Genomic DNA, 26264 nt, shown 5'->3' on the forward strand with positions numbered 1-26264 from the left:
TACATACAGCAGTGGTAAGCTCTGAAACCTCTGTCATTTATAAAAGGACACAAGGGTATTTAGAGTGTGACGCTCTTTATCCCACTGAGTACCTTGGCATTCTGCACAGTACGTGCACGGCTGACTTTGAAGTACTGCTTACATAGCTTTGTATGGCTATAATGACTTTTCAGCAAGGGCACTGCTAACCTGTTTTGGTCAAGGTGGATACTGTAGCTTTTGTGTCCCAAAGTGCTGGTAAGGACCACAAATTACGTGACCTAACAAGGCCTTAGGCCTAACAAGGTCTTACTTGCACCATATGCAGCAGAATGGACTTCTTGAGAAGGTTGGCAGCTACCCATGTTGTATCAAAGGTTACATAGTAAAGGGTTTTTGCGTACTTCTGAAACTTGTCAGTTTATTTTTTTCTCTCTGAGTGACATAGGAGAAAATTGACACTCCAGTCATAGTTTGGCTCATAACTGCTGCTATTTTTAAAAGTCAGAATATTTTATTTAACTAACTATAGTTGTTTATGAAATAGGATACATTTTTTAAATGCTTTAAAGCTTAGCTAATTAGCAATTAAAAAGTGGGTCCAAGGCAAGAGGCTTGACACATGCATTACCAAATCATAATATAGTTAAACTGAAAAAGCTATCTGCGCAAAGGTGAAAAGACAGAGTCTTGTATTCTGGTTGTTTGTTGCTTTTTCTTTTTTTTTTTTTTAAATTAATTAATTAATTTATTTTGGCTGCGTTGGGTCTTCGTTGCTGTGCGCAGGCTTTCTCCAGTTGCGGTGAGTGGGGGCTACTCTTTGTTACCGTGTGCAGGCTTCTCATTGCGGAGCATGGGCTCTAGGCATGCGGGCTTCAGTAGACATGGCTCGTAGGCGCAGTAGTTGTGGCGCATGGGCTTAGTTGCTCTACAGCATGTGGGATCTTCCCAGACCAGGGCTCGAACCCATGTCGCCTGCATTTGCAGGTGGATTCTTAACCACTGCACCACCAGGGAAGTCCCTGTTGCTTTTTCTTAAATTGAAGCTTTCCAAAAGAGGAACATTTCCTAATATATTTATTAATATATGTTTATAGTTCTAAAAGAGAAATATTCACTAATATAAAGTGTAAGTCATTAGAAAACGGTCATCAAGGGACTTCCCTGGTGGTGCAGTGATCAAGAATCCACCTGCCAATGCAGGAGACACGGGTTCGAGCCCTGATCCTGGAAGATGCCACATGCTGTGGAGCAACTAATCCTGTGTGCCACAACTACTGAGCCTGCGCTCTAGAGCCCTCGAGCCACAACTACTGAAGCCCGTGCACCTAGAGCCCATGCTCCGTGACAAGAGAAGCTACCGCAGTGAGAAACTCGCGCACCCCAATGAAGAGTAGCCCCCGCTCACCATAGCTAGAGAAAGCCCGCGCACAGCCGCGAAGACCCAACACAGCCAAAAATAAATAAATTTATAAAAAAAAGAAGAGTAAGTCCTCATTTCACTTTCTCTTCAGAGTATTAGCCATTGTCCTCACTTGTTGAAGTGTGTAAATTAATGATTTTGGTAGACTATAATTTTAAAGTAGGTTTATTTTTCTTTGTGTGTAAGAAAAACTCATAGATAAAACACTCCTATGAGTAATATGTGTCATCTAAGTTTTTTCTAACGATGGAAGTTGTTTGATATCCATCTGACTGCTTTCTCTATTGTGACCAAATAACCTGTTTGAGATAACCAGGCAGGTTGGCATGTAAGTAGCAGCTAAAAAATAACAGAAAGCAACATGGCCCATTTTTCTTTTCCACACACACGAACCCACTAATTTATCAGCTAAATGTGTGGTTTATTGCTGGAAGTATGTCAGGTTATAGTATAGAACTGAAGAACTAAAAGAGCCTTCATCAAGTTCTGGGACATTTGCAAAATAACCCTTAACCAATGTAGGTTAATTGGTTTTATTTGTAATTCTACTTTTCACAAAGCTCTCTATTCAGGAGGTAGTATGGAGTGAGAGCTCAAGAACCTCACTTTAAAGTTGTACTCCCTGAATTCAAATTGCTGCTCTGTCCTTGAACTGTGTAAACATTGGCAACCTAATCTGTAAGAACTTCAGTCTCCTTATCTGTAAAGTTGAGCCAAAAAACTATACCTTCTTCATTAGAACTGTTGTGGGAATGCAGGGGGTAATGCATGGTAAAATATTTAACATAGTACATGGCACGTGGTAAGCATTCAGTAGTATAGATGCAGCTATTTGTTTTATGATTGATATAGTTGTTATTTAGGGAGCCACCGGAAATAGAAAACTATAATTGATATACATAGATAAGAATAAATATTGCTTCTATGAAACAAGGTAAGATACCATAAATATAAGAGTCCATGGAGAACAGGAAAGAACTCCTACAACTTTCTGACGGTGGACATAAAAAGAAAAATTCAGTAGAAGGCTAGGAAACTAGTGTTGAAAAAAAACTTCCGGAAAGTAAAGCAAAATGACAAAGAAATAGAAAACAAGAGAACGAGGTTAAAAGTTATCTGGAGATCCAAAAGCCAAATGGTAGGCATTCCAGAAAGAAAATGCATGCAGAAATTTTCAAAGAAATCATTTAAAAGTTTTCTTAGAGCTGATGGACATGTTTCAAAATGTAGTGGGCTCTGAAGTTGCACAATAGAAAGACTGCCTTAGATTCTCTTCCAGAGAGAAATAGCAGGGCACACATACAGCTCAGGAATCACAATGACATTCGACTTCTGTACCGAAAGACAGTTGAGCAATGTTTACATATTCTGAAGGCACGTTTCCAGGCAGAATTGTATATTCAGCCTAACTATTAATAAAATATAAGCATAGAACAAAGACACTTACAGACATGTAAATGAAAAAATAATTTACTTCCAAGTCTCCTGTTCTCAGAAAGCACCTGGAGTATCCACCAAAATGAGGAAGTAAACTAAAAAAGAGGAAGACATGGGCTCAAAGAAGCAGAAATTCCAACATAGAATAGCATCAAAGGAAATTTCTAGGTTGATGGTGAAGGATAATACTGGAAACATCTATTCAGCAAACCTAAATTGCTACCAGTCCAGACTGGGGCAGGAAGACAGAGATCTCCAAAATGGGTAGCTCAAAAAAAGAAATATGCAATTAATGGATTATGTAATGTTTGACCATATTGAGATTTATTGGTAATAGATTAATGATAAATAAATTAGTAGTAATAAACTGGTGATTACTGAGGTAGTTGTTAACTCTATGAAGAACAAATTGTACAAGATGTGAGTTGTATTAGTAGTAAAATGTGCAAACAGTATTTACAAGGTCGTAAAAATCTAAGCACAAAATATTGGTTTAACCGACACGTGGTATAACTCTACTGAGAGAAGAGGGGAAGAGAGAAGTGTGTATGGGGATGGGTAATGAAGTAAGAATCCTAAAGTCTCATCTTCCAGAGTAGGAAGTCAATGGATAGTGCCTAAAATGGAAAGATTAAGGAATAGGAATGTAAGTTGAATAACAGAAGCATTGATATAAGTAATTTCAAGTGTTTGCTTTTGGGGAATGGGATTCAGCATGTGAAGGAGGGGGCTGGTGATTGCCACTTAACATCATAAGTTTGGTAGCACAGTTTGACTTTTGAAACTTTGTGTAGGTATCACCTTGATTAAAAATTAAAATGAAACTTAACCCCCCCCCCATTAAACCCAAGAAATGTTTGGAGACACACTTTAAAATTGTAAAGTGCTATGAAAATATTGTGCGTTTTTTCATTGTGGAGCATCACTGTCACACTGACTTGACGTATTTCTAGTTATTCTTTTTAGAACTTTCCCATGTGTTTTAGAGTTATATAGAACATCTTAGTCTGTATTTTGTCTCTTAAGACCTTCTATGTGATGTGGTTCCTAACCAGCCTTTCCATCTTCTTTCCTTCAATACTTGGCTTCAGTTTCTTCCTACATGAAGTATAGAGAGAAATAGATGAGATGATCCCTTTGGTTATTTACTTAGATCATCACCAAAGAACTGTGTGAAAAGAAAATTGAGAACCAATTCACCATTATTGAAGCGGACTTTTATCTAATCTTCTAGAGAGACTTTATTGAAGTAGTTTTGCATTATGGAATAATGAATGAAGCTAAATCCATACATTTTAGGATGCAGTTTTCTTTTTTAAACCTGTGTTTATTATAATCCTATAATGTAAATTATGATCTAGGTTGTAGGGAGGTTGTATGTATTAAACCATTTTCTTTTATAACTGTTGTGGTTTTTTGTGCTGTACTTTCCACATGGGTGTTTATCTGTATGTGACACCAAGTTCATGGGACTCTCACTGATGTTATGGGTGAATAATGTTTGACTTTGTAGCCAAAGTCACTTCAGTAAGCTTGGTCTGAATATCTGGTTATCTAATGGATGATTTAGAAGTAATGGAAGTAGATTGCAGACAGTTCTCTTTGCCATGCTGGAATGGCTGTTAATACTGCCAACAAATTTGATTGAACCCCAAAAGGATCAATGTAATGCTGACATGAAGAGGCAACTGCCTTTTATAGTTTTCAAGTAAAAATTCAAACCCTATGAACGATTGAATTTTATTCTCTTCACTCAGGGAGCTAACAGAATGAGAGGTCGGCTTGGAAGTGTGGACAGCTTTGAACGATCCAACAGTGTTGCTTCAGAGAAGGTATCTAAGCAGAGCTTCCTTTTTGCCTACTATTGCAACTTGGTAAAAACCAACACTAATATGATAATATGCGTGCTTAGTTATTTTGTTATGAACTCTTTATGACTTCTAAAAAGTAACTATTTGAGCCTTTATTATTTTAAAGAAGATTCTGGCTATTAGCATGTTGCTCTTTATTCAACTGAGGATTTCTCTTGCTGGGACAGAACACATCCCTTGCTGTCTGACTCTGCTCTGTCAGGCTTTTTACTGTTTGGAGATAGAATACTTTGGGGGACAATATTTGAGCAACTGTTGATCCAAGGCCATAGAAAAAGGAGCCGTATGATTATTGCACTTATACAGTGATCTTTTTATCTTTTGTTCTCTCCTCTTATTACTTCCCCCTCCCCCATATTTAACCCTTTTAACTGCAACATTAGGCTCTTCTTTATCTCATAGACAATTCTCAGTAGGTTTGGTTTCCTGTTTCCTGTAACATGTAAGCTGAGGCAAATGCAACCTATTTTTTTTAATGGAAAAATATTAAAATATGTTCACTAAACTTTCTGTTGGTAGAATTGAGGACTTAGTCCAGTTATGAGTCGATTAGCCCTAACCAAAGTTTATCAAGCTAAACATTTCAACAGTGGAGCCTGTTCTGGAAAGTATAAACAGCATACTTGTCTAAATTGAAAGATTTATGATGTCTACCCATGCAATATGAGAGGCATTCTGGCATAGCTCACTTTTCATTCATTTCCTGTTTTTCGTGTCTTTTAAAACATTTTTACCTCAGGGAACACGTAGTTAGATAGAAGCATCCATGGTGAGGGAAGATACTTAACAGGCTTTATTTTATTTTCCTGAAATCTTTGCCGTGAGACTTGGACACTTAAGCGTTGTGATATTGTTTTGACAGTACAGGAAACATGCAACCGATATGTCACGGAAATCAGTAGATACGTAAATACAGACTCCACCCTCTTTCAGTCAGGATTTCTTTTCATCTTTCTGGCAACAGTGAGAACAGTACAGTAGCTGTAGAGCATTTTACCACAAAGGGTTAGGGGAAAGAATACCTCTTCTTATCATCCCTTTCACTTTCTGGCCTACCTTTACGGATGCTGTCTTACAGCTGCTTATCAGAAGAAATGGGTTGTGGCGATAGTGATCAGCCTTCAGCGTGGTTTGAGTAAAAAAAAACAAAAAACAAAAAAAAGCTACAACAGTTTGTCATGACTCAGGAGGAAGAAGAGGCACCCTGTCACGGTTGAGCTCTGCTTCTGAGCAGGTCTGCCATGATCGGTGTAGGAAAGAAAGGCCTGACTTCTTGCGTTTCAGGACTGCTCCCCAGGAGACTCCCCGCCAGGGACCCCACCAGCTTCCCCACTGTCCTCAGCTTGGCAGACGTTCCCTGAAGAGGATTCCGACTCCCCGCAGTTTCGAAGACGGGCCCACACGTTCAGCCACCCACCTTCCAGCACGAAGAGAAAGCTGAATTTACAGGATGGGAAGGCTCACGGGCTTCGCTCCCCTCTTCTGAGGCATAGCTCCAGCGAACAGTGCAGGTGAGTCCAAACCTCTCTCCAGAAGCTGGAACAAAATTCTCCTGTCACTCTCTTCTGACCACCGTGGAGTCAAGAGTTATTGTGACTTCATGCTGTAGCCAACATTTAGTTTTCAGAAAAATAAATGGAATTATAAAAACCTTCGTTACTAAGGGAAACGGGCAAGCTTTAAGGCACCCCGAAAGAGAAGAGTTAAAGCATTTTGGATGGAAATATATTTTTTTTTTCCCCAGAAAAATGGAGAAAACAAGATATCAGGCAGTTGTTTTGTCTGAAAAACCTCTGACAACGCATGTTCCTCAGTGTCTCTTTGACGATGGCTTTCATGAAACAGTCAGCAAATTTGCAGATAACATAGCAGAACTTCCTGTAAGCACAGGGGTTAAAAAAATCACCTACATTACCTTTATACATGAGGTAAAAATTGGCTGTGTTTTATTTCATAATAAATTAAAGCCAAATGTGAAAATTGTTAAAAATTTTATCTAGAATAAAGTGATATTTACAAAGAAGAATACATATACCATAATTGACAGGAGGTATCCATTAGAAACTATCTTGCATGGTATTTAAAAAATATTTAACAAAATCATTTGGCATTTGGTAAGAGATAATAAAGGGGGTAAATTTGGAATTGTAGAATGATTATACTTCTTACCGTGTAGTACAAATCAGAATTTATATCCTAGAACTAATTTTGTTTTTCTTCGTTACCTATGAGTTTGGTTCAGGAAACGGTCTGATAGGAGTTCCAGTCAGAGAGAAAAACAAAAACAAAAACAGAACTCTAAGTAAAAAGAAGATTAATTTTTATATTAGTTGTTATCAAATTTACTAGCATTTCTTTTAAGGATGCAATTGAATGCTGATTGTTGTTTTTTGAATAATTTGATATTAAAAATAAAACATTTAGGATATATAAAAATAAAGTACATTAATAGAACTAATTATCCTCAGATTTTCTTTTATGAAAAAGGATTAAGTATTCATGTATATATGAAAATTTTTAATGATCATTTATATTTACCCAAGACATTAAGTCTCTTTTTCCAGGAAAAATTATTTTCAAGAATTTAAAACATTAATTATTTTAAACTATTAATGATGTCTGTTTTTCCTTATGTTTTCCACATTTCATAAAGTATATGCTCAAAGAATTTCTGTCCATATGAAAAGATGCTATTTATATCATGGTAAAAACTTGCTATGAAAAGAATCTTCTGGAAAAAAAACTTTGTAGATTTAGGGATTCAGATAAAACCATGGCTGCACAATTCCACAGGCTGCAAGAAAAGAACATGGACATTAACGTTTGTTAAGCCAAAGGTATTATGATTATGATGACTTCCAACAACCAAACATGTTGTTCTTAAATTTTTAGAAGGGTTTATATCTTTAAAATAATTAAGTCTTTGAACTACTGATAATCAGTTTTTCCTTCTGGAACTTGTTTCCTGTAATTATTTGTGCTTTCCTACTTTTCCCCCTTGAAGTACCTTTTGCGTGTCAAAACAAACACTTTTTGTCCTAAAATTGTTAAGAGCTTTTTAGAGACAAACACATATGCTTAGACACGCTGCATAGATGAGGAATTCAGTTTGTGGACAATGAACTAGGTCACAGTCATCTAATAGAGAACTGCATGCATATAAGTTTTTTTCCATATAAATTCAGCCCTGATTACATTAATAGCGAGAACCTGTGTATGTGCTATTTCATAGTGAATGAAGATTGTGCCAAAATGTAAATTAAGACGAATTTGCTGTATTTTCTGTACCCAGCATCTTTTCATCAGTTCGGCGCATGCACAAGGAGAGTAATTCTTCCTCCAGTCTTCCAAGTCTTCACACTTCCTTCTCTGCCCCTTCCGTCACTGCCCCCTCTTTCCTGAAAAGCTTTTACCAGAATTCAGGTAGACTGTCCCCACAGTATGAAAATGAAATCAGGTGAGATCAGTGTCCTTTGTTTGCAAAGCAACATTTTCTGCAGTGATATACTGATATGTTACTAAGAAGTGGCTAATTAACTTTAGAGTGACATGAATGCATCCGTATGTTGTGCTTGTTCTAACCTGTTTCTAATATATTGGTTTCATTTCCAATTAATTTGAAGAAAACTTTTAAAACCAGTGTTTCAGAGCTTTTTGATGACATGATTATCTTACTTTAGGGATTATTTTTTTTGTACTGTTTGTGTGTTTCTTTGCCTTTGGCCCCAGAGTCTAAGCCTTGTTTTGTTTGGGGCAAGACCTGGTGCTAACACATACTAAGCAAACCTCCCCTGATCAGGCCTTTTGTTCTTAGCTTCTCTGGACATATCTTATGGAACCCAAAAGCCACTGATTTAAACAACTATGCTAAAGTAATGGATATGATATATCTTTATTTTTAAGTATATAGAATATTTCCTAGACGTTTCTCTGATTTTTTCAATGACATAGACCTTCTTTTCTGAATCTCAGTGTAAGACACATAATGGGTAGAGGATCATGTCGATAGCAACTCTTTCAGACAACATGAGGGAGCTCTTGAATCTTGTAGATATTTGATTTTGCTTTGTTTTTTGTCCCCAGAATCGAAAACGTGTAGCCTATTCAATCTTATTCCTTGCTCTTATAGCTACACAAAATTAAATATAGTGATTTTTTAAGAATTGCCTTTAAAATTTTTTGAAATTATGAAATCTTACTGATCATTGCAAATTCTCAGTGGGATATTCTAGCCTTTGGAATGGGGTGGATTAACTTGGGAATTCTTCTCAAGGGGTTGTTGTTGGCTTAGAAGCTTCTGAGATTCATTCCTTTTTTTTTTTTTTTTTTTGCGGTACATGGGCCTCTCCCTGTTGTGGCCTCTCCCCTTGTGGAGCAACAGGCTCCGGACGCGCAGGCTCGGCGGCAGTGGCTCACGGGCCCAGCTGCTCCGCGGCATGTGGGATCTTCCCAGACCGGGGCACGAACCCGCGTCCCCTGCATCGGCAGGCGGACTCTCAACCACTGCGCCACCAGGGAAGCCCTCATTCCTATTTTTATGTGTAGCTTGAGCCATTCATTTTTATTGCTGTATAGTATTCCATTTAATACACCAGAATTTATCCACTCTCTTGCTGATGGATATTTGGGTTGTTTCTATTGTTCGATAATTGGCAATTTTTGCAGTCAGGGAGAGGAATACATGCTATCAACTAGCCTGTGTGCCACTAAAATCTTCTTGGGTATTCTTTTGACCTCCTTTCTTTTAGACTTAGGGAATCCAAAAAGTTAGCATATAATTAGGTAACCCACAGTAACTAGTTAACCCTTGAATTATCCCTGAATATCTTTTGTCCATGTGTGTCCATTTTTTTCATCCCAAGAAAGATGATTAATATTGGATTAATAAAATTTTGAATCTGAACCTTCCTCTGAATTAGTACAAAATTATGTTGAAACATTGAATTGCTAGCGAAGAAAGTTGATGAAGACAATTTTAAAGAGTTTTTCAGCGACAACCTTATGGGAGAAGATTTAAAAGAAGATAGCCATAAAAATAGCATAATGTATATGGAATATGCAATGAATTTAGAGAACTGAGGATGTACACATATAAAAATGTCAGTTTGCCTCATCTCCATAGTACTACTTATTAAGAATACGGTGCTTTCAATGACACCCATCTGCAATTTCCTGTTGTTATGTTAAAGTGAACATCTGGAGAATCCCTGTTTCCTTCCAGAAATAGAACCATGCCTGAGGTGACAATTAGGAACAGCCATAAGAAGGTCAAAGACTAGCTGTGAATAGGTTATAGAGTACAAAAGCAGTGACTTTTAAAAAAAAGATTATTTATAGTTTTTAATGTATGGTTATATGTTCATCTTCGGTAGTTTCTGCCTAGATGTATGTATCATTCTTGTGCCTAGCATCCCTTAAGCCTTCTGTGCCTCATTCTAATAGGAGGATATTGAGGTCAGAGGACAAATATTTAGTTGTTGGTTTTTTGGTTTTTTTTTTTTGTGGTACGCAGACCTCTCACTGCTGTGGTCTCTCCCATTGCGGAGCACAGGCTCCGGACACGCAGGTTCAGCGGCCATGGCCCACAGGTCCAGCTGCTCAGCGGTATGTGGGATCTTCCTGGACCAGGGCACGAACCCGCGTCCCCTGCATCGGCAGGTGGACTCTCAACCACTGCGCCACCAGGGAAGTCCAAATATTTAGTTTTGTATTGAAAAAAAATTAACTTTGCAGTGATCTTATTTGAAATGCTATATTTAAACATGTGGAGAACTTTTAAATTTATAGGATCATTAAAAATCATCGTATTTTCTGTACTTTGTAGTGTTCTCTTGTCTCTGAGAAGTTCTAAAAATCAGAGATCAATTTCTGGCATGTTTTTGTTTACTTTTTGTATGCTGCTTTGTAATTTGACAGCATAGAATCAATAAACCAAAAAGACACTTAACATTTTTCATTAAAAAGTACACTAATCACTAAAAACTATACCGGAAAAAAAAAAAAAAAAGTACACTAATCTTAAGCATCCAGCTCCATGGATTATCACAGAGTGAACATCCCACATCACCCCAACCTAGTCAATACATGGAATGCTACCAGCACACCTTCAGCTCCTCACATGTTCCCACCGAATCTCTACCCCACATCCTGACCTCAAATACCATAGTTTAGTGTTGCCTGGTTTTGAACTTTCTATAAATGGAATGATACAGCATAAGTTCTTTTATATCTGGCTTCCTTCACCTAAATTAATTTATGAGATTCATTCCTATTTTTATGTGCACTTCAGTTCATTCATTTTTATTGCTGGATAGTATTTCATTTACTGTATCACAGTGCATTCATTTGCCAGTGGACATGTGGGTTATTTCTAGTCTTTTGGGTTTTAAAGTGTACCCTTCCTGGATATTATTATACATGCCTATAGTGGTACATACCCATGCATTATTGATGACTATCTACACAGTAGTAAAATTATTGGACAAAATTCACTCTTAATAGGTTTATTTCAATTAGTAAGTCACTTAGACATAAATTTACTAGTTAGAATCTTGGAGAGAGTTTTTAAAAAATTGGTATTGTGAAACGATTCCAAATTTACAGGAGAGTTGCAAAAATATTATGGAGAACTGCTAACTCTTTCTCCAGATTCATCAACTTTTAACATTTGCTTTATCAGTCTGTTTACATGTATACATACATACATACATATATATATATATGCATATAGTTTTTTATTCTAAGCCATTTGTGAGTAGGTTGCAGATATCATGTCCTTTTACTCTGAATACTTTAGTGTGAATTTCCTAAGAATGAGGATATTCAAGAGTGTGGTTTTATGTCGGCAATTTCTGAACTCTACATCTCTCATTATTACTGGTTTCAGAGAAAACATCATATGCACACAATTACCATGATACCTAGAACTATTCAGCATAGAAAGGAGGTCCATAAAACTATGAAATATAATTTTCTTTTCACTTGGGTAACTCATATCTTATTAGATGCATAGAGTGGATCTCTAAATATTCATAGTCAAGTAAGGTATGTAATTTTCTTTTTTTTTAATAGATCTTTATTGCAGTATAATTGATTCACAATACTGTGTTAGTTTCTGTTGCACAACAAAGCGAATCAGCCATATGCATACACGTGTCCCCATATCCCCTCCCTCTTGAGCCTCCCTCCCACCCTCCCTATCCCACCCCTCTAGGTCATCGCAAAGCACCCAGCCGATCTCCCTGTGCTATGCTGCTGCTTCCCACCAGCCAACTGTTTTACATTTGGTAGTGTGTACATGTGGATGCTACTATCACTTTGCCCCAGCTTTGCCCTCCCACCCCATGTCCTCAAGTCCATTCTCTATGTCTACCTCTTTATTCCTGCCCTGCCACTAGATTCATCAGTACCATTTTTTTTTTTAGATTCCATATATATGCGTTAGCAGACGGTATTTGTTTTTCTCTTTCTGACTTACTTCACTCTGTATGACAGACTCTAGGTCCATCCACCTCACTACAAATAACTCAATTTCGTTTCTTTTTATGGCTGAGTAATATTCCATTGTATATACGTGCCACATCTTTATCCATTCATCTGTCGATGGACACTTAGTTTGCTTTCATGTCCTGGCTATTGTAAATAGAGCTGCAGTGAGCATTGTGGTACATGTGTCTTTTTGAATTATGGTTTTCTCAGGGTATATGCCCAGTACTGGGATTGCTGGGTCATATGGTAGTTCTATTTTTAGTTTTTTAAGGAACCTCCATACTGTTTTCCATAGTGGCTGTATCAATTTGCATTCCCACCAACAGTGCAGGAGAGTTCCCTTTTCTCCACACCCTTTCCAGCATTTATTGTTTCTAGATTTTTTGATAATGGCCATTCTGACCAGTATGAGGTGATACCTCATTATAGTTTTGATTTGTATTTCTCTAATAATTAATGATGTTGAGCATGTTTTCATGTGCCTCTTGGCCATCTGTATGTCTTCCTTGGTGAAATGTCTGCTTAGGTCTTCCACCCAGTTTTTAACTGGATTGTTTGTTTTTTAGATATTGCGCGCCATAAGCTGTTTGTATATTTTGGAGATTAATCCTTTGTCTGTTGTTTCGTTTGCAAATATTTTCTCCCATTCTGAGGGTTGCCTTTTTGTCTTGTTTATGGTTTCCTTTGCTGTGCAAAAGCTTTTAAGTTTCATTGGGTCCCATTTGTTTATTTTTGTTTTTATTTCCATTACTTTAGGAGGTGGGTCAAAAAAGATCTTGCTGTGGCTTATGTCAAAGAGTGTTTTTCCTCTGTTTTCCTCTAAGAGTTTTATAGTGCCTGGTCTTACATTTAAGTCTTTAATCCATTTGGAGTTTATTTTTTTGTATGGTGTTAGGTAGTGTTCTAATTTCATTCTTCTACATGTAGCTGTCCAGTTTTCCCAGCACCACTTATTGAAGAGGCTGTCTTTTCTCCATTGTATGTTCTTGCCTCCTTTGTCGTAAATTAGGTGCCCATGTATGCATGGATTTATCTCTGGGCCTTCTATCCTGTACCATTGATCTGTATTTCTGTTTTTGTGTCAACACCATATTGTCTTGATTACTGTAGCTTTATGGTATAGTTTGAAGTCAGGGAGCCTGATTCCTCCAGCTCCGTTTTTCTTTCTCAAGGTGGCTTTGGCTATTCGGGGTCCTTTGTGTTTCCATACAAATTGTAAAATTTTTTGTTCTAATTCTGTGAAGAATGCCATTGGTAGTTTGATAGGGATTGCAATGAATCTATAGATTGCTTTGGGTAGTATAGTCATTTTCACAATATTGATTCTTCCAATCCAAGAACATGGTATATTTCTCCATCTGTTTATGTCATCTTTGATTTCTTTCGTCAGTGTTTTATGGTTTTCTGAGTACAAGTCTTTCGCCTCCTTAGGCAGGTTTATTCCTAGGTATTTTATTCTTTTTGTTTCAGTGTTAAGTGGGAGTGTTTCCTTAATTTCTCGTTCTGATTTTTCATTGTTGGTGTATAGGAATGCCACAGATTTCTGTGCATTAATTTTGTATCCTGCAACCTTACCAAATTCATTGATTGGTTCTAGTAGTTTTCTGGTGGCATCTTTAGGATTTATTATGTACACTATCATGTTATCGGCAAACAGTGACAGTTTTACTTCTTCTTTTCCAATTTGTATTCTTTTTTTTTTTTTTTTTTGTGGTACGCAGGCCTCTCACTTCTGTAGCCTCTCCCGCCGCAGAGCACAGGCTCCAGACGTGCAGGCCCAGCGGCCACGGCCCACGGGCCCAGCCACTCCGTGGCACGTGGGATCCTCCCAGACCAGGGCACGAACCCGCACCCCCTGCATCAGCAGGCGGACTCCCAACCACTGTGCCACCAGGGAAGCCCCTGTATTCTTTTTTTAAAATTTATTTTTATTTTTGGCTGTGTTGGGTCTTTGTTGCTGTGCACAGTCTTTCTCTAGTTGTGGCATGCAGGCTTCTCATTTCGGTGGCTTCTCTTGTGGAGCACAGGCTCTAGGCGCACAGGCTTCAGTAGTTGCAGCACACGGGCTCAGTAGTTGTGGCTTGTGGGCTCTATAGCACAGGCTCAGTAATTGTGGCACACGGGCTTAGTTGCTCCACAGCCTGTGGGATCTTCCCGGCTCAGGGCTCGAACTCGTGACCCCTGTATTGGCAGGCAGATTCTTAACCACTGTGCCACCAGGGAAGCCCTGTATTCTTTTTATTTCTTTTTCTTCTCTGATTGCTGTGGCTAGGACTTCCAAAACTATGTTGAATAAGAGTGGAGAGAGTGGACATCCTTGTCTTGTTCCTGTTCTTAGAGGAAATGCTTTCAGGTTTTCACCGTTGAGTAGGATGCTTGCTGTGGGTTTGTCCTATATGGCCTTTATTATGTTGAGGGACGTTCCCTCTATGCTCATTTTCTGGAGAGTTTTTATCATAAATGAGTATTGAATTTTGTCAACAGCTTTTTCTGCATCTATTGGGATGATCATATAGTTTTTATTCCTTAATTTGTTAATGTGGTGTATCATATTGATTGATTTGCATATATTGAAGAATCCATGCATCTCTGGGGTAAATCCCAGTAGATCATGGTGTATGATCCTTTTAATGTGCTGTTGGATTCTGTTTGCTAGTATCTTGTTCAGGATTTTTGCATCTATGTTCATCAGTGATATTGTTGTATAATTTTCTTTTTTTGTGATAGCTTTTTCTGGTTTTAGAATCAGTGTGATAGTGGCTTCGCAGAATGAATTTGGGAGTGTTTTTCCCTCTGCAATTTTTTGGAAGAGTTTGAGAAGGATCAGTGTTAGCTGTTCTCTCAATGTTTGATTGAATTTGCCTGTGAAGCCATCTGGTCATGGACTTCTGTTTGTTGGAAGATTTTTATTTACAGCTTCAATTTCATTACTTGTGATAGGTCTGTTTGTATTTTCTAATTCTTCCTTGTTCAGTCTTGGAAAATTGTACCTTTCCAAGAATTTGTCCATTTCTTTGTTGTTGTCCATTTTATTGGCATAGAGTTGTTTGTAGTAGTCTCTTATAATCCTTTGTATTTCTGCAGTCAATTATGATTTCTCCTTTTTCATTTCTAATTTTATTGATTTGTGCCCTCTCCCTTTTTTTCTTGATAAGTCTGGCTGAGGGTTTATCAATTTTGTTTATTTTCTCAAAGAACCAGCTTTTCATTTTATTGATCTTTGCTACTGTTTTCTTCATTTCTGTTTCATTGTTTTCCACTTTGATCTTTATGGTTTCTTTCCTTCTACTGACTTTGGGTTTTCTTTGTTCTTCTTACTCCAGTTGTTTTCAGTGTAGGGTTGGATTGTTTATTTGTGATTTTTCTTGTTTCTTGAGGTGAGATTGTATTGCTATAAACTTCCCTCTTAGAACTGCTTTTGCTGCATCCCATAGGTTTTGGGTCATCGTGTTTTCATTGTCATTTGTTTCTATGTATTTTAAAATTTCTTCTTTGATTTCTTCAGTGATCTCTTGGTTATTTAGTAGCACACTGTTTAGCCTCCATGTATTTGTATTTTTTACAGTTTTTTTTTTCCTGTAATTGATCTCCAATCTCATAGCATTGTGGTTAGAAAAGATGCTTGATACGATTTCAATTTTCTTAAATTTTCCGTGGCTTGATATGTGACCCAAGATGTGATCTATCCTGGAGGATGTTCCATGTGCACTTGAGAAGAAAGTGTATTCTGTCACATTTGGGTGGAATGTTCTATAAATATCAGTTATATCTATCTGGTCTATTGTGTCATGTAAAGCTTGTGTTTCTTTATTTACTTTCTGTTTGGGTGATCTGTCCATCGGTGTAAGTGGGGTGTTAAAGTCCCCTACTATTATTATGTTACTGTCGATTTCTCCTTTCATGGTTGTTAGCATTTGCCTTATGTATTGAGGTGCTCCTGTGTTGGGTGCATAAACATTTATAATTCTTATATCTTCTTCTTGGATTGATTCCCTTGATCATTATATAGTGCCCCTCCATATCTCTTGTAGCTGTCTTTATTTTAAAGTCTCTTTTATTTGATACAAGTATTGGTACTCCAGCTCTCTTTTGATTTCCATTTGCATGGAATATCTTTTTCCATCCCTTCACTTTCAGTCTGTATGTGTCCCTAGGTCTGAAGTGGGTGTCTTGTAGACACCATAGGTATGGGTCTTGTTTTTGTATCCATTCAGCCAGTCTGTGTCTTTTGTTTGGGACATCTAATCCATTTACATTCAAGGTTATTATCAATATGTATGTTCCTATTACCATTTGCTTAACTGTTTTGGGTTTGTTTTTTGTGGGTCTTTTCCTTCTCTTGTGCTTCCCGCCTAGAGAAGTTCCTTTAGCATTTGTTATAGAGCTGGTTTGGTGGTGCTGAATTCTTTTAGCTTTTGCTTGTCTGGAAAGCTTTTGACTTCTCCATCGAATCTAAATGAGATCCTTGCTGGGTAGAGTAATTTGGTTGTAGGTTTTTCTCTTTCATCACTTTAAGTATATCCTGCCACTCCCTTCTGACCTGCAGAGTTTCTGCTGAAAAATCAGCTGATAACCTTATGGGATTCCTTTGTATATTATTTTTTGTTTTTCCCTTGCTGCTTTTAATATTTTTTTCTTTGAATTTAATTTTTGTTACTTTGATTAATATGTGTCTTGGTGTGTTCTTCCTAGCGTTTATCCTGTAAGGGACTCTCTGTGCTTCCTGGACTTGGGTGACTATTTCCTTTCCCATGTTAGGGGTGTTTTCATCTATACTCTCTTCATATATTTTCTCAGACACTTTCTTTTTCTCTTCTTCTTCTGGGACCCCTATAATTCGATTGTTGGTGCGTTTAGTGTTGTCCCAGAGGTCTCTGAGATTGTCTTCAATTTTTTTTCATAATTTTTTTTTTATTCTGCTGTGTGGCAGTTATTTCCACCATTTTGTCTTCCAGCTCACTTATTCGTTCTTCTGCCTCAGTTATTCTGTTAGTGATTCCTTCTAGTGTATTTTTCATTGCAGTTATTGTGTTGTTCATCTCTGTTTGTTTCTTCTGTAGTTCTAGATCTTTGTTAAACATTTCTTGTATTTTCTCAATCCATGACTCCATTCTATTTCCGAGATTCTGGATCATTTTTACTATCATTACTCTGAATTCTTTTTCAGGTAGATTGCCTATTTCCTCTTCATTTATTTGGTCTTGTAGGTTTTTACCTTGCTCCTTTATCTGTGAGGTATTTTTCTGTCATCTAATTTTTTTTTTTTTATGAGTGGGATTTTGTTTCTGTTTTGCTGGTTGTTTGGCCTGAGGCTTCCAGCACTGGAGTTTTTAGGCTGTTGGGTAGAGCTGGGTCTTGGTGCTGAAATGAGGAACTCCATGAGAGCTCACTCTGATGAATATTCCCTGGGGTCTTAGGTTCTCTGTTAGTCCAGTGGTTCGGACTCGGAGCTCCCACTGCAGGAGCTTCCACCCGACCCTGGGCTGGTGAACCAAGATCCTGCAAGATGCCTGGGGTGGCAAAAAAAAAAAAAAAAAGAACAATAACGAAGTAAAAAATAAAATTAGACTGGGAAACTGATAGATACATTAGGAAGAATATAAAAATATAGATGAATCAACAACCAGAAGGTACATCAGTACCACAATAGCAAAAAAGAGGAGGGAAAAGAAAAAAAGAGTGGGGGAGCGGGGAGAAGGCCTTGGCTGTGGAGGGTGGGGCCTAAGCAAGGGAGAGGTTTGAGTGGTGGGCGGGGCCAATGCTCAGGACCCACAGGGCTGGAAAAGGCCCTGGCAGCTGTGGGGGGTGGGGCTTAGGCTCAAGGAACAGAAGGGGCCCAGGCGTGCCCCCCAGCCCTGGTCTCAGAGGGCAGGGGACCTCACCTGGGAGCCCAGCAGGCTTCCTGGGCTTGAGTAGGCGGGGCAAACGCCCTCCTCTCCTCTCCCACTTCTCCCGGTGGGATCCTCCCACCTGCCTCTCCTGATCTCCTTGGCCTCACTTCTAAGCCCCCAGGACCAATTCGGCCGGGCTGGGGAGCCTTGGAGGGCAGAGGACCAGCCTGGGAGCTCAGCAGGCTCCCCTGGCCCGAGTGGGTGGGGCAATCAACCTCTCCACTCCTGTCCCGTTCCTCCTGGAGGGCCCCTCCCGCCTCCTCTCCTGATCTCCCTGGCCTCCCTCCTATGTCCCCAGGACCCACGCGGCCTGGATGGGGCTTTGGATGGGGGGTACCAGCTTGGCAGCTTAACAGGCTCCCTGGCCCGAGTGGGTGAGGCGATTGCCCTCCGCTCTTTTCCTGCTCTTCCCTGAGAGTCCCTCCCACCTGCCTCTTCTGATCTCCCCAGCTTCAGGGGTGTCGATCCTGTCTGGCCTCCACTTCTCCTCCCCCCTCAGTTCCCCTTCGTCCTACCAGTTCACTTTGGGGTTCCTCCTGTCTCCTTGGGCATCAGAGTCCCCTACCAGTGGCCGCAGGTGCCCTAGTTGTGGGGAGATGCTAACTGTGTGTCTTCCCACACCAGGTATTTTCTTTTCACTTGGATAACTCACATCTTATTAGATGCATAAAGTGGATCTCTAAATATTCATAGTCAAGTAAGATATATGGTAGGTTAGCACATAGGCTAACAAATACTATTTAAAGAGCATGTTAATTTGAAATTTTAAATTCAGATTAGGCATTCTTCTCCAGGACCACGATTCAGAATTATTAAAAACATGTAGATTATTGTTTTTAAGCAGGCTGAGAAAAAGAAGCCAAAATCTTTTTAATATCATGGTTTATTGATGGTTTTACCTTCAAATTAATTCTTAAAAATTTAATGTTATTTCATTGTGTAGTAGCTAAAATATAATTGTGTATGATGAGATGGTATATTTATATAAGATCCATTTATCAAATATAATATATCATTTTATAAACAAGCATCTTTGTTCCTCCTTATTATTGCTTCTTAGCTTTTAAGCCTATATTTTTAAAATATTTATATTGAAATTCATTGGTCAAATGGTAGTCATTACTTCTGCTTATAAAACTTTTCAAGGAGAAAATAGATTTTTGCTGGTAAGTACTTCGTGGTAGTTTTGGTTCTATAGTTCTCTCATATTGACTGAGAAAAATAGTGTAATCACTCATTATGGTACATTATTGAAATTATCTGTGCTTTATTCATGTCTTACGGGAATGCCTTTTTCTTCTAAATCCTGGTTTGGGACCTCTCTCTTTCTCTGTGCTAACGCTGTTCCTTGTTTTCCTGTTGTACTAGACGGGACACTGCTTTAGAATCAAGGTGATTAGAGGCCTAAATATTTTTGTTTAAAAATTTATTAATTCTTCCAACTGATTATCACCATTGATTTAAAAATCAGTTTTGGCTGTCTCCTGAATGCATGCCATCCTTCCAATGCTGTGAAGGGTCTATAGTAGGGGAAATGTGACGCCTGGTGTAATCAAAGATCATGAATGATCATATAAAAGGTTGATTGCAAATAGAAATCCTGTTTCTAGTCTATTCCATGTTGAGTTCTTTAGGACTGTGCTGTGGCCTTCAATCAAAAACTAATTAAAATTTTGAACTAATGGAAGTTAATTTGCTGGTTTGGAGGTACATATGTATATTAGAGGAGTTTATTTCAAATCCCAAGAAGATGCAGAAAGCAGAACCCTAAAAGAAACATACTCATAAAATCGAATCTGGTTTTCACTGAAGAGAATTATTAGTTTACTTCTGTTCATCTTAACTCCTGACACACTGGTTACTTTGAGACACTGCTGAGGCCTTCCAGACCTCCCACTGGGCTGGACACAGGAAAACACCTACTTCCTCGTTATGGAAGTCTGACCACGTCTGTGATGACATTTCTTCCTCTTGACCCATATGCTTTTTGTGGTAAATGTCCAGAATCACTACGAACAACTTAACTGAAAATGATTATTCTTTACTTTGTTCTAGTTTCTATGCTTTGCTCATATCACAAGCCCAATGGAAAACAGATATCCGCATCTTCCTGTTTGGGGCCACTGACATTTAGATTTCTTTCTAGTGGGAGTAAAATCCAGTATCGAAGATTGGACTAGAATGAGATATTCAAAGGAAAAAAATTTTTTTGGCCACATTGATAAGATAAAAAGTGACTTGTTTGAGACTTGTAATTGGCTTACATTTTTTTAATGGTTGGGTGTAAGACCATTTCAATAATAATTTCTTATCTACATTTTAAAGCCCAACAGAAATGTTAGGCTTTACTGTGTGTCTTTCTAGGTTCTACTACAAACATAGAATTAGGTCTGTGTATTATCTTAGGAGTCATCTGGTCCATAATGTCCTTATTTTAGATAGGGTTAGACTGAGCCCCAAGGAGGTTTAATATCTTGCTTGATGTCATTTTCATAACCTTAGGTTATAAGGATGTGAGTACGCAAATGAGCTACCCAGATATATTTTAAATTCCAATGCAAAAAACTTAATTAAATTGTTTTTCATTCAGTGTAGAGTTTAGGAAATAAAATTCTTTGTTTTTGTTCTTTTTTTGTTTTACCCTTTGATTAATCTATCTCTTTTGACTCAGCTCAGATGCTATGTATTAGTTTCCACTAGAATAACTCATTCTCAGTTTTATTTAATTAGTAAAGATTTTCCATAGGATGACAGATTCTTACCCAGCTGAAGCCAGGGCTTAGGTAAACTATTAGTCCACCTAAAGCAATTATGAGTTAAATTGTACTATGGGTCCTGTGGAAGAAACTCAAGTTTCAACACTGTGCTGTTCCATGTAACCTTTCTTGAGGTATTTACAGAGAGAAAGCCTTTTCAGATTTCTGTTAAATGGTTGCTATGCCATTAATCAAGTTTTGTTTCTATCTTGAGTGTAATACATTGTGATTTAGATATAGATTCAATCAGCTTGTAGACATTTATTTGGACTTCATGATACTGGTAGTTTTAGATGTGTGCTAATAAGGGGGTTGGGAGATGGGGGCTTCTGCCCCGCAGAACAATGCCTTGTAAAACTGGTCCTGGCCTAAGAGTTTATTTACCTTTGTGAAAAGTGTGTGTGTTGCCCTGGTGGGAAATAAAACATGACTGCATCCTTCTTAAAGTTGAGTCCCTGTGCGTGGCCACTAAAACACCTTCATTCTGTGCCATGTCCAGTGTTATTGTTATTAATTTTTATTAAAGCAGGCTAGTAAGTATGCATTAAAAATTCTGTGTTAATATAAGAAGTGTAATGTTAGTGTAATAGCTGAAGACTATAACTGCTTGGTCAAGGATATATTAAAAAGTTATCTTGAAGCTCTGTGGGAAGGTTCATATCATATCCGTAGCTTTTGATAGATGCTGTGTCCAGAAGGACTTGGAAGTGCCTCCCAGCTTACACTGTGATACACGTAGAAGAGGATTTTTTTCTTCCCTTATAAAGCTCTCATTTCTGTTCGTGGATTGTGGTTCTTGATTAATTGGTGACTGGTAATAGAAAGTATATATAGAATATACCAATACAAAAATAGATGGACATTCTCTATGTTGTATTTCCTTCCTAGTTATTAATTTTTAATTTTACAAATTTTCATAGAGGTAATGTTGGCACAGAATACTTTTCCTGGATATGTCTCTTGGGAAACAGTTTTATAATGCATGTATTGATATTCCAAAATACAAAAGAAGGAGGGAAAAGATTATTTGAAAAAATAAGGTAATGGTTCTTATTTGCTTCATCATTTAACAAAATGTAAAGATAATTAATTTACCAATGTATGTTGGTATATATATTAATGTGTTTTTGATTTGGTCTTCCTATTTAAAAATAAAAAAGTGTTTACATTTTGGAATGCAATGATTTCAAAAGCAAAGAAAACGAAGTGAGACATTTACATAAATGAACATGTAATGTAATAATACTCTGAACTTATTTCTCTGTGAAAATAAATGACATTCTTCCATTAAGAAATGGAAAGAGAAGTACTGACCTAAAGACTTAATGCTAATTAGAGACTGATTTTTTTTCACTAGAAATGCGGGGGATCCTGTGAGTCCTGACAGCTTTATTTTTATGAACCAATAGAGCTTTGTCTGAACTAATGCAAAGAGTATTTACATTGACATAGTAAAGTACAGAGCCTAAGTGCCTGTATTCTGGACTGCCTGGGTTTGAATCGTGACCCTTCTACTTATATTCCAGAGACTGTGGGCAAATTACTTAGCTTCTTTCTGCCTCAATTTCCTCACTAAAAATGGGAATTGTAGTGCCATCTACCCCATAGGGTTGCTGTGAGGTTGAAATGAGTTCATACTTGTAAAATGCTTTGAAAAATGCCTGGCACATAGTATGTCTTTTTGTATTTGCTTTATTATTACTACAATAAATGCCACACGTTGTTTTGTTTTATTTTTACTCAAAAGGTGGACATTTTGCTTGCCTAGGATTAGTTAAAGGAGAAGTTGAAGTGAAAACTAATGTGGTAGTAAAGAAGCAAAAAACAAACAAAACAAAAAGTTTCCCCCCTCAGCCCAGTAAAGTTTCCAACGTGAGATGTAAGAATTTTGATGCACAGAAGTGTTTCACTTGGTTTTGATTCTTAAAATTACTGCCTTAGGAATGTCAGGTTGCTGATTCAATGTAAATCAAAAAGTAAATTGCTGTAAGTTGCATATATGCACTGACTGTTGAAACCCTTATCTGGACCCTGACTTTGGATGAAGCAGGGCAGCTTTTGCCTTATCTTGGCCACCAAACTGCTTTTTCAGGATGTCGTTTTTTAGTACATGATAAAGTGTCAATGGTCTGTTGTGTAAGTACTTCCTTTTAGTATAGCATTATCTTATATTTTGACAGCTAATTTTTGGCTTGTTACTGGCCATTAAATTCCAGACATACGAAGAAAATGTATCATTTGGCAATTTATTTAGATTTCAGGATTTAAAGTTTTAGATGTTACGAAATTTTCAAATCTGTAATATTGGGCTAATGTAAGGGTACACCATGCACCAATTTTATAGCCTATTTCCCCCAAGACTGTATATTTTACAGGCAATTTAGTACTACCCAAATGCTTGATATGTCATTAACACTGAATTGGAAAAGATGTTTTAATTCCAGCATTAAGATATAAAAGTTTCAGAACCCTTAGGTTTGGTTTATTCTATTTTTGTTGTTAGAGGTACTAAAAAGTCAAGAGAAACTACTATTTATTGAACACTTATCTTGTGAGGCATTGAAATAGTTGCTTCTACATATGTATTTCACTTAGCTTTCTAGGCTTAAATTATAAATTAGATACCCTTATATAGCTGTTTCACTATCTGGAAAAAAGATGCCTTACGTTGTTTATTACCAGTATTGTCATCGTCAGTACCTACCAGTGCCATCGACACCTCAGTCTGTGCTTTTGGGAAACAGAGCTATTAGAACTTCTTGCAAGAAAAACGTAAAAAGTTGTGACTACCAACAAAGGGTTTTAAGAAGGTAGATCTTTTATTTATTCCTGACATGTTAGCCTAGCCGATATTTTTTGTCCATTTTACTTACCCTTCTGAGTTAATGTTTTTAATGGTTTTACAATATTAATTTATTCCATGGATATTTGTTGAGTGCTTGCTATTAATAGCCAGTTGCTACACTAGGAGCTAGAAATACATCCTTGAGTTGGGCATTTAGCACATAACTGCCAGTGAAATAGTGTTACAGAAACGAGGATACAGGGTAGGTTAAACTTGTTTCTTAGGATATAACTATTGTATATAGAACATTTGAATTGTAGTTCCCCAAAGCGAAATACTTGAATTAATGCTTTCCAAAGGGTGGATTGGAAGGTGGATATATTGGAAGGTGGATATATTCATTCAGTATGGCAGAGCTGTGAACTGTGGACACATAATAGGGTTATAACTTTATCCAGGATACATAACAAAGTGGGTTTTACTGTATTGCGATGTGTGTATCACAGCTTTCTGAAGTATCATGATCCAGTATGTCACTTGCTGTCTGCGTAGCAGCTCAAAGCTCCGTCTCTTTCTTAAACTTAATTTAGCTAATCTAGAAGCAGTAGTTCCAGAAAGATAGATCAAGATTAGAAATAACTGAATTACCTGATAACGGTGAGTATGGCTACACAAAGTAAATACAAAGATGACAGGGAAGGGCTGAATTGCTCTTCGGACTTTTGATTTTCTTCGCCTTAGTGAGTTCCTCTGAGTACGTACGTGGGGTTGTGGCTTTTTTAGCTGAGTTTCCTTTCTGCCCTAACTACTAACACTTCTTGGTTCCATCAGAAGTTGCACACCTTCACTTGTTGGTATCACCACGTGTAAATATTGTTGTCTTCATCATTCTCTCAGGAAAGCTCAGAGACTTTAAAACTTAAAAGAACAAAATATTCCCACCACGAGCAGCAACAGTTATTGCATGGTATTTTGGCTGCTAACGTAATTGGTCTCAAAAGTTAAGTTTGAGTCATAATGACCTTTTTAAAAAATAATGACCTTTTCTTGCAGATAGCCCCAGCAGAATTTAGCGTGCTCTTTCCTAGAAAATGAAATTCTTAGAGCAGACCAGCATTTCTGTATGTTTGTTTCCCAAAGCACCAATGTAGAAAGATGTGACATACCCAGGTGCCTACCTCACCACCCCAAAAAGTTAAGGAAGTTGATTCTGGGGTCAAATAATTTAAGTAAGGGAATTTCTGTATATTATATCCCTTTGGAGAATCACAGTGCATGCTAGCATAGTTTAGTCTCTAAGAAGTCCTGCTCTAAAGAAATCTGCTTAATGTTTTAAAATGTAACCTATCCAATCTCATTTGGCCGCACTTTTTTCTTTAATACATCGCCTAACAATAATCCCAAGGTTGACTCTTCTGCCTTTGTTCTGGTTACTTTCTATCACGATCCAGCTATTAGTAGCTAACACTCTGGAGACAGATTTAACAGTTACAGGCAACTAGAAGCTATCTTGTCAGCCATCCTATAAGAGCTATAAGAAAAGCTCTTTAAGAGCCTTTTATGAAACATTGACGTTGTTTAGAATAACTGCTGATTTTAGTTTTTAGCCAATTTTAGGAAAGCATGAGTTCATTAGTCAAGCAACCTTTGCTCCTCCGTATAAGTACTTCCTTTGCTCAGGCTAGAACCTGAAATGGTTGGCTACTATGGAATGAGTAGAAACAGGTGGGCTTCTGATAACTGGGCTGTGGCCTGGACTGCATCTGACCCAGGCTGTGGTGGCCTGGGTGACCAGTGTGCCTGGCGATGCATCGCTCCGTGTTGCCTGTGGCTTCTGCTTGCCCGTGGTAGAACTTGTGAATGGCTTGTGCTGCCATCTTGTTGTGAAGGATCATGTTATCCAGTTACCCTTACAAGTTATATATTTATGTGCTTTCTACAGTGATGGAGAGGGGAGAAAAAGGACCTCGTCTACCTGCAGCAATGAGTCCCTGAACGTTGGAGGCACCCCCGTCACTCCTCGCCGAATTTCCTGGCGGCAGCGCATCTTCCTTAGGGTTGCCTCTCCAATGAACAAATCTCCCTCGACCATGCAGCAGCAGGGTTTGTGTGATACTTACTACAGTTACCCCTTACTAGCATTGTAAATTAGGGAGGTTAATGTGTCAGATATCATTAGAACCTATTAGACATTCAGCAAATCATGTTGAATGGATGGATGAATGGATGAATGAATGAATTTTCAAAACGTGTTTTGGGGCCTGCTTCATAATGCATAGGGAACTAGCGTAGTGATAGAAAAGAAGTCATAGATTTTTTTTATTAGAAAAGCAACATTCTTTTACAAGAGTCACACATAAAACAAAGTAACGTAGAAATATTTAACAATAGAAACGTGGATGCAGATACACCAGGCAAACATCAATCAAAAGAGAGCACTGGCAGCTCTCTTTGCAAATCAGACCTAGAAGAAATTAAAGCAAAATGCCCAAAGGCACAAAGTAAATGTACCAATAAACAAAAAGATTTAACAATGGTGAGAACACTCATAATTATATAGCTTGGAGAGCTAGAAAATAACACTAAGCAAAATTTGAGGGAGAAATAAATAAATAACTCTCATGGGAGATTTTA

The 26264-nt window shown here is 37.8% G+C and overlaps 1 protein-coding gene across 2 annotated transcripts in view; it reads left to right on the forward strand.

Annotated features, from left to right (window-relative positions):
- The window catches only part of TBC1D4 (TBC1 domain family member 4), a 222129-nt gene that overhangs the window by 167435 nt on the left and 28430 nt on the right, over positions 1–26264 (forward strand). Inside the window, exons 9-13 of one of the 2 annotated variants that reach the window (XM_027116075.1) lie at positions 4597–4671; positions 5995–6221; positions 8003–8167; positions 19458–19481; positions 25573–25733. In XM_027116075.1, coding sequence (XP_026971876.1) covers positions 4597–4671; positions 5995–6221; positions 8003–8167; positions 19458–19481; positions 25573–25733 — 652 coding nt within the window. The remainder of the gene's footprint in view (positions 1–4596; positions 4672–5994; positions 6222–8002; positions 8168–19457; positions 19482–25572; positions 25734–26264) is intronic. The other variant, XM_027116074.1, reaches the window with a different exon arrangement.

Source organism: Aethalodelphis obliquidens, unplaced genomic scaffold (assembly GCF_003676395.1).
Source record: "Aethalodelphis obliquidens isolate GAN/ISIS:26980383/991018 unplaced genomic scaffold, ASM367639v1 scaffold15, whole genome shotgun sequence".
NCBI lineage: Eukaryota > Metazoa > Chordata > Mammalia > Artiodactyla > Delphinidae > Aethalodelphis > Aethalodelphis obliquidens.